At 31.9% G+C, this 10,073-nt stretch overlaps 1 protein-coding gene across 1 annotated transcript; it reads left to right on the forward strand.

Annotated features, from left to right (window-relative positions):
- The first annotated feature begins 9,431 nt into the window (after positions 1 to 9,431).
- Positions 9,432 to 10,073, forward strand: LOC21405157 (germin-like protein 9-3). The gene has a single exon (XM_010091521.2). It carries the CDS (start codon positions 9,432 to 9,434, stop codon positions 10,071 to 10,073), a length of 642 nt encoding a protein of 213 aa, XP_010089823.2.

Below are 10,073 nucleotides of genomic sequence, written 5' to 3' on the forward strand. Positions count from 1 at the left end.
GGAAAGAGTTAATAAGAGATCAGTAGAGATCAAAAAGAGCTAGCTAAAACGGGTGGGAGCTTTAGGATACACGTCATGAATTAATATTTGTATGGTAACTGAATTGTCTACGTCTCATGCTAGCTTTTGGTTCACATTTTTTGTGGTTCAGTAATGATAAGAGGAAGATTTTAAAATATGCTTCTCTAGGGTTTCTGGGGTGCACATTTGTCAAGCCAAAGTATACATGAGATCTTTAGACCGTGTTTAGAATTGATCTTGTTTTTATTTTTCACATTTTTTGAGAAAAAAAACGTTTTTAAAACGGTATTTGGCGCAATAAAGAAAAAAACAGAAATGAAAATGATTTTTTGATTTAGTGTAAAATGAGAGAAAAATGAAAAACGACTTTTAGTTGTTTTTTATTTTTTATTTTCGTTTTCTCCTCTCTCGAGCAGAGAGAGAAAGTGAGACATTAATAATTTTTTTTACATTAAAAATAATCTATTGATAAAACTACCAAACACATTTTTAAAAATAATTTATGTATAAAATTAAAAATATTTTTATTTTTATTTTTATATAAAAATAAAATCATTTTAAAATAAATTTTAAACGCGTTCTTAAGTTTCAACATTGTCCATTTGTATTTTTGACTTTGTACAAGTGGGGTTGATGGCTCTGGGATGCTCATTTGTATTTTGCATTTTTTTAACTTATTTTATTTATTCTTGGACGTTCTTTTTTATTTTTGACTTTGTACAAATGGGGTTGATGGCAGTGGCATGACCTGCGTTTTGAGATGGGACGTAAAAAGGCATTGGTTTCTCATGGAAAAGATGTGGACGCGTGTGAGACTGAGACAATCAAAATGGAGATATTTTTTTTTGGCTCATTATTATATGACATGTATTCAACGCATTTTCTCGAGCATGTTCCGCCACGCCGAAAAGGGGCGGAAATGATATATGGGTACTAACGATTCAGGTCTTGTTCATTTTGTGAATTTAAATTTTTAATTTGAGTTGAAATGTGATATTTTTTAAAAACTTTTTACTGTAGTAAAAAAAGTTAGATGTGACATTTTTTGATAATTTTTTACTGTAAAAACCTAAAACTGAAAACTCAAATCGATGAAATGAACGAGACCTCAATATATGCTCGTTAACTATTCTAATAAAAGATCTAGAATAGTTTATGTTAGGTCGTATGTTATGTTTGGTATTTCAGATGATGTTAAAATATTATCCGAAATACTATGTAATTAATTAAGATTTAAGTTAATTACGTTTAGTTACTCGAGCATAATAAAGTGTAGGAAGTAAAAAAACACACAATATGATATCACAGTTCGGTGTGCACACCTACATCTGCGGGGTCACGTTCAGATAATAAACAGTTCACTATGTTCTAAAAATTACAGACACTGGACTGACTTATTCACTTAAGAACTCCCTTTTAGACAATGACACCGCTGTGACAAATCTCCACAGTGATTGTTTAGCGTGCACCACACGACTTCTATTCACCTGACGAACTCTATTCGATTGGCATAGCATCCTCCCGAAAGCAACAAATCTATCTCCTGAAGAACGATCTCAATAACTAATAAAAACTCACAGACGTCTCTCTGAATATTTTCTCAATAATAAGCTCTCAAGTTCACAGACTTTTTCTCTGTAGATATTCTATTAAATCCATACCACAAATGAGCATCCCAAAGCCATTTATATAGAACTTGTATTTCACAACAACCTCATATAACTTCATCAATATCTAATAATTATCTCTTCTTTAACCAACTGCTCTATTCGGATATTTTTTTTCAATTATCCCATATTTGCAGCACTAACTTTATTCTTCAAATATAATTTAAACTTCAAATCTCCATGCGCATCTTTATTATCTCAACGTGCACAATATCTTCACAATGGTTAAGTTATCACATTGTCTCCATGTGAATAACATCTAATGCAAGCCACTTTGAATTTCAAAATTCACCCGAATTCCAAATGCCCAATATATATATATATATATTTATATATATATATTTTTCTTGTCAAATCAATCTTCCATTGCAATTCGAATTCAATTGAAATTCGAATCCAACCAAAAGCCAAAAATTGGATAATCATCACAATAAAATACATAATCTTTTTTATCCTTATCTCTTTCTAGAATCTCATTTAAATTCAAATAACTAATATCTTATATTCTTTTGACCATGGTCTTATCCTTATCTCTTCATATCTCAACTCAATAAAATCTACAACTTTAATACTTCAAATCTTATTCCGAATCTTCTTCTGCAATACGAAATCTTTTTGAACATATTTTTTAAATTTTTACAAAATTGCCAATAAATTACCAACTAATAAAAATACCTAACAGTTTCCAATCTAAACAAAGTCTTCTAAATCTAATTAATTAAATTTTCTTATTCAAAATATCTAACTCGAGTAAATCTAATGGTTTTGGAGTTTATTTCTATTAATTTTATTGAGCTCAAGTGAAAAATACAAGGACATGTAAGGAGATACAAAGTTTATACACAAATTTGTTCACATCTTTATGCTTTCTTTTTTTAATGCGGGCCAAAGTTTATAAAATACAAAACTAGTTCTTAATTTGTTTGGTTCGATATTTGCTGATTTGATGCCTCTATTATTTTCGACAAAAAAGTAAACATATTATTAAACTCTTTTTTTTTTTTTTTTGGTATATTGAGCTGACGTTGGAGTTGTTTTGTAATCGTTTGTTTTGTGGTTAAACTCAAGGCTTTCATAATATACATGTTATGTAATTACTTCAATACAAATTTTATAAAGATAATGGTTTGGTGTATATTGAGCATGTAATGGCCCATATTCACAATGCAAGCATTACCTCGATTAACACTCTAGCTTGAGTTTTTGTTGCTAGATCTATTTAGATTCCGTCCGACAAAGGTATTTTGGCGAGTCTTTCAAATTGTTTTTCTTCCTCCTTGTTTAGTATTTCAAAAGGAAAACTGTTTATCTTGCGATATATTACCACCCGTAACACGATAGCCTACTAAAATATAGTCGTACCGGGATACCTCCAATAATTATGGCATGCGACCTTCAGTGACTTGAAAAAAGCAATACATTGAATACGATTCTTGGCATTTGTCTCAAAAGCCCTTTCGATTAAATATGGGATGGAGTTGTGGCAACCATTTTAGATGATAACATTCTCTTGACAATAATATATACCGCAAAAAGTCCCGCTCAAGTGTATCCTTCGTATCGGTCATTAACTGTCCAAATAATTACTTAGTAATATATTGACCGACCGACGGTGGAGAAAAAAGAAAAAAAGAAAAAATTACAGAGTCTATTTTCTCAAGTACCCGTGTTAAAATATAAAAACTATTATTGACACACCTCTTAATAGTTTAAGTTTTTAGAATGAATTGGTAAGTTAACATAGTATTAGAGCTAAAGGTTCTGAATTTAAATTTCCGTAATTACACTTTTTATCCTCATTTAAATTGTCATCATGTATTGGCTATTTAATATATATATCTCGGACTTAAATATTTACGTATTGGGCTTTCTAATTAATTTACTCACACGATTGTTCATTGTCTAGCTCACACGTGAGGGAGAGTGTTAAAATATAAAAACTATTATTGGCGTACCTCCTAATAGCTTAAGCTTTTGGGATGAATTGGTAAATTAACAACCTGACTTACTAAAAGTATTCTTTTTAAAAATTTATATTTATTGATTAATTCTAATTTAAAAGATAAAAATATATGAGCTAATATTAACGAGTAGAAATAAAAGGGGCCTCCATTGGTATTTCTAAAAATTGTCGAGAAAAAAATATCAGGCAAATACATCGACAACAATCACCTTAGAATAACCCACTTGTATGTTAGTCATGAGATTAACCTGATGGGTTACTGCCAATAACCTTTAGTCTGTAGGCGCTTGTCTCTTACTAATCCAGTAGGGAAGTTAGTACTACACCTGTAAAGCATATTTGTTTTGAAGGTGAATTGTAAAGCATATTTGATGGCCTACTAGTATAAGCAATAACATTATTTGTCAATCTACGCCTTGTCAATATTGAAAGAAAGTAATAAATAGTACCCCCAAAAAAAAAAAAAAAAAAAAAGTCGTCATAGAGGACAAAAAGTATAGGGCCCGTTTGTTTGCGTTTTCGTTTTCATTTTTCACGGTTTTCAAAGCAAAAAAATGAAAACGGGTGTTAAAAACGTGTTTGGTGTAATTTTTTTTAAAAAACAAAACCAAAAACGTTTTTGTCTTTTTGTGGAAATCAGAAAACGAAAAAAATGTGTTTTCATTTTCTTGTTTTCGTTTTCTGTTTTCTGAAAAACGGATTTCACTTTTTTTTTTCTTTTTCATTTTCTTCCCTCTTTTCTGAAACCGTTTTTGTATTATATATGTTTATTTAATATATTTATTTAATATATTATTATTTAATATATTTAATAATATTATTTATATAATATATTTAATAATATTATTTATTTAATATATTATTACATGTTTTTAAAAATTAAACCACCAAACGCAGTTTCAGTTTTTTTTAAAACTGAAATCAATCTCTAAATAAAACTACCAAACGCATTTTTAAAAATAATTCAAAAATGAAACTAAAAACGTTTTCATTTTCATTTTCGTACAGAAAATAAAAACGTTTTGGAACCAATTCCAAACGCACCCATAGTTTTGTCCTCTTTACGCATTGTTTAAAAATTTATTGTGAGACTAAGCCTACCTTCTAATTAGAAGACAAATATAAATTAGACGATAACAAGCTAAACCGTTTTTATCACAGATAATCCAGAAAAATACAAAAGACAGGAAGCAAAATGCCGAGTAAGCAAAAAGTGCACGGCTAAAATGAAATAAAATATAAAAAAAATCCAAATGAAAGGCTTGAGAAGATATTGGCCGTCCTATTAATAGAGAATAAAATAAATAAATAAAAAGCGAAAACAAAACAAAGCATTTGATAAAAAAAATAAAAATAAAAACGAATTATACTGTTCTATGAGAATACGTTGGTTGTATAATGTTTTTTTTTTTGATTAATTTCAAAAATTTCCTCGAACTATGACATTTTTAATATTTTGTCTCCCAAATTTTAAAAAGTAATATCCGTTCTTCCCGAACTTTGTTCCGTTAACAAGATTTATCATTCTATTACAATGAGTGACAGAAATCACCACGTGTCAGGTACATGACCCATATGAGGAGGGTATTATCATAAATTAACATGCAACAACCCTAGCTTATTAAATAGCGATTAAAAAAACTCAAATGCGTTAAAAAAACCCCATTTTGTTGATTTTTTTGTTTGTATTAGGGTTAGAACTTTTTCCCCAAAAAGAAAAATCTAAGGAAAACTCAAGCTTTTCCTTTTCTTGCTCTGCATAATAATCAGCTCTCTCTCCCTTTCTCTCTCTTTCATTTTTGCCTTTTGATTGTGTTAGGCTTGTCTAACACTGATACAATTACAATCTTCCACATTTCTTTGCTTCGTAAATAGTAAGGAACAGAGAAATCCCAAATAAAACAGAAGAATTTCATAAACAAGAGTATTACAAGAAGAAATGGATAGTTCGTATCTGAAAATAGGGATTCATGCAATAACGCTACCGATCTCGGTGGCCAGAGGAGGCCTCGCGGTGGGGAAATCAATAGTCACGACGGCGACGACGAAGAAGATGACACCGTTTTCGAGATTCTTGTTCAAGTATCTGTTGAAATCGTTCTAGCCTGGAAGAGGAGGAGGAGGGGGAGGAGGATAAGGTAGATACGGTGGAACTTGCCATGGATGAACGATGTGAGGAAAAAAAGAAGCAAAATGGGAACGAAAATGATAAATTTTTTCAACAAAAATGGAGAATTATCTGATTAGGAGGATATCAGCGTAATTACGCTTTTAATTCTCACTAAATAAGTGACACGTGACAATTCCGTCACTCATTGTAATTGTAACACCCATTTTTCTAACTGATAAAATTCCTAGAAATAGACGTTAGGAATTAACTTGAAGTATGTTATGGTATTATATTTAGTGTATTCTAACATCACTTTGAGTTATTTTTACAGGTGAATGCGACGAAGACTCGTGGTGTAAGAACAAATTCATGCCAAATTGTTAAATTTTATATGATGATTTGATAGATATGTGTGTTGATTTAATACCATTAATAGATTATACAGATATATAGTATTACAAAATACATATTAAATATATTTGTCAAGTTTTAAATATAAATTGGTTATATGTTATATTAAGAAACAAACATACACACACACATAAGCATCAATAGTCGACTATAGTTATGTTATTGCACTTTATTGCTGATAATTGATTCTATGTTGAATAGCTAAGGGTGAGGAATCGCTTTATGTCTTTTGAGTCAATAACAGTATAACGAAACATTAGTTTTGCTTCCCTTCTCTTTTTTTTTTTGCCGCATCATTTCTAATTGTGACTGACTATTAGTTTTGTCAATTTGCCTTTTTCCTAATCCTTTCTCTCTTCCTCTTTTCTCACGTTCTTGAACATCACAAGAGAACTTTTATTTTATCAGCCACCAAACTCATTTCCTCTTAATCCTTTTTGAAGTCATCAATCACTCAAGATAAAATTTGGAGATTTGAAGGTATGATTCTAAATTATTGATTCTATGATTTTGAGTGTAGGTTTTTATTAGACTCTATGTTAGTCATAGTTGTTATTTGATTGTTTTATTTTGTATCTTCCTAGAAACCATGATATAGGGGTTGGTGATTTTGGTAATTGAATTAATAATGGAATTATTGGTTCTTGTACAACCTAGAAACATGCTAGGATTTATTTATGATCATTTATATGACTGGGTCATGTGATTCTTTTGATCATCATTTTGTAGGTATAAGATGTATATATATGGACGTATTTATATTTCTTTAAGTATTAGAAACATGTTATAGGGCTGAATAATAAATGGATTGCTGTTTATACATGTTGAGGATGATGGTTTTGTATTTTATAGAATTTTTGGTGAATTTTCGTCCTAGTTTGAGTGCTGGAATTTTTCTAAGTTTCATGTTCTAATTTTAAAACAGTGTTTGAGAGACCAAACGAACTCCATTTTTAGTAAATTAGATACCACTGAAAATTTCTAGATGTCTACTTTAATTTAAAATTAGTTTCAGGTCATTTAGAGTTCTTTGTGAATTGTTATGACTTTTTAAAGGAGTAATGGTCAGGCTGCCAGTTTTGTGATTTTGTGTAATTGATAGGTTTTTATGTCTTGATGTTAATGAATGATGATAATGGTCTATTAGACGCTGTTTTAACGTGATCAATGTGTTTGATGAGTTGTTAAGGCTTTTTAGTAATCTTATTTATGATTTATGGCATGAATAGTTCTAGAGGCGAACACCCGTGGACCTCATTCGTCGCGTCACCGTTGAGAAATTTAAAAAGGTTAAGTAAGGCGCTCAAGTAAGTACAATCTCACCTGCAACATGAATTGAATAATTGAGAAGTATATGATTTTGATGTTTATGATGATGTTATGACGCTTTTAATAATTCTCTTATGATGACATTTTGAAGAAAAATGTATATATGTATTTTGATGTTTTTAAATGGCATTGTACACCCTTGACGGTGACCAGTGAATGGTCTTATTGTCACGGTTGGTATGAGATTTGCTACCCCATGCCTTATGTGGCTAGCGCGCTATGATGGTACAACGTCAGACCCAATATATGATGGATTTTAAAGTTAAAATATGTTCAAAAATAATTATTCTCATGATGACATTTATTGTTTATGAATAAAAATGTTCATTTACATTTGTGAGAATTAAGTGTCTTACTAAGCCCTTGCTTATATAAGTTATTTCATGTTGCAGACAATCTAAAGGGTAATATGTAGCAATGGAGAATCTTAGAGCGGATGCAAGTGGTGCGTGATAGGAACACTGAAGAAATGATCATGGAATGAAAGTGCTTAAATTTAAATAAAGTTTTAATTTTTACTGTTCATTGTTTTGGAACTTTGGTTTATGGTGGTTTTGATTTGAAGAGTAGTTTAGATTTTTTTAAGTTTATTTCACGGTATAGATTTTAATAATTAAGTTGAATCGAAAGATTATTATTTTTTTTAGGAAGTTTAAAATTTTTAAAATTATAATATGTTTTTTTTTAAAAAAAATTATAGGTTTTCTTTAAATCATTCAAAGTAAAGTATTTCAAGCTTAACTATTTTCCGCATTATTTAAGAGGTAAATGTTTGAAAGTTAAGATAACTATGACGATACGTGAGGGGTCGTTACAGTAATAGAATGATAAAACTTGTTAACGGAATAAAGTTTGGGGGGAATGGATGTTACTTGTTAAAATTTAGGAGGCAAAGTGTTACAAGGGTCATAGTTCATGGAGAATTTTTGAAATTAATCTTTTTTTAAGGGAACTTGCATTTAAACAAAAACAAAGATGCTTTTAAAAAAAACAAAGAAATAAAATACATAATACAAGGCTAATAATTCATCAGAGGGACAGACGTACATCTGAGGCCCGTAAAAAAGAAAAAATCTCGGCACATCAAGAACGAGCACACCTAGAGCTTGATTTGCAAAAATCCCTCCCATTAAGATAACCTTCTAAGCTCTGGAGGGATAGATCACCAACCCCTCGATAGAGAAGACATCAACAACACGACATAAATAAAATTCTAACATGACCAAAAAACCCACACCATCGGCAACCAGCCTAAGCAAGTGAGAAATACAACCAAAGCTGGAAAGTGGAAAACCACCTCCGTTATTAAAAAATAAAGCCGAAAACACGCCGGCAACCAACAACTAAGGAATAGCGTCAACGTGCCTTTATTACGTACACACCAAACACAAAAATATAAAATAAACTAAAGAGATATTTAAAAGACACCTATCGAATTTTTTAAGACACAGTCGGCCGCCATAACCGATCCCTCAAATCCGAAATGATGATATTACCTTTATGCACTCGGGTTTGAGCTCAATACACATTCAAGTCATAAATAATAAAATGATGATATTAAAATGAGCTCGAATCCGAGTGCATATCTCTCTTGTTGAAGTTGTTCAAAGAGATACGCAACGTTTCTTAATGGCAACAAAAACAAATTAAACCAAACAGCTGAAAAAAGCATCTGCACGTATTACTATATATAAATCTGCAACACAAACACAACATTGTAATCTCCCTCACAGGCCTGCACAAAAGCGTCCAAACCCACATTGTATACAAACTTATTAATTTTTATATACATATACTTGGAAGTATCCAAACCTTATTGTCTCATATAATTCTATAAATAGCATTGTTCACAGAACCCCAAAGCAGGATCATATTATTACGAAGAGAAGTACAATAAAGTACGTAAAATTATAATTTTCAAACTGCATGCATGGCTTCAATATCTCCTTCTTTCACGTTCCTCTCGCTTCTTATTATCATCTTCTCTTTCGCATTTCTTCAAACAACAATGGCCGCAGACCCGGACATAATCACAGATTTCGTAGTCCCACCAGAATTAGTCAAAGGCGGAATTGACGGAAACTTCTTCACGTTTACCGGCATGCGATCCCTCGTCGGAGAAGAACCTTCTTCGACCTTCAAGGTCTCAAAGGTGGGCATCACGGAATTCCCGGCTCTCAACGGCCAAAGCGTGTCCTACGCAGTTCTTCAGTACCCGGCCGGGACTACCAACCCGCCGCACATTCATCCCCGCTCCACCGAGCTCCTCTTAGTACTCGAAGGCGCTCTGGACGTGGGCTTCATCGACACCACTAACAAGTTGTTCACTCAGTCGCTGCAGGCCGGCGACATTTTCGTGTTTCCCAAGGGTTTGGTGCACTTCCAGTACAACTCCGATCCGCAGAATTTTGCGCTGGCGATATCGGCGTTCGGGAGTGCTAACGCCGGCACGGTGTCGCTTCCCAACACTTTGTTCGCCACAGGTGTTGATGACAATGTGTTGGCTATCTCTTTCAAGACTGATGCTGCAACCATTCAGAAGCTCAAGGCTGGTCTTGCTCCAAAGGCCTAA

The sequence above is a fragment of the Morus notabilis genome, unplaced genomic scaffold (assembly GCF_000414095.1).
Source record: "Morus notabilis unplaced genomic scaffold, ASM41409v2 Scaffold825, whole genome shotgun sequence".
Lineage (NCBI taxonomy): Eukaryota > Viridiplantae > Streptophyta > Magnoliopsida > Rosales > Moraceae > Morus > Morus notabilis.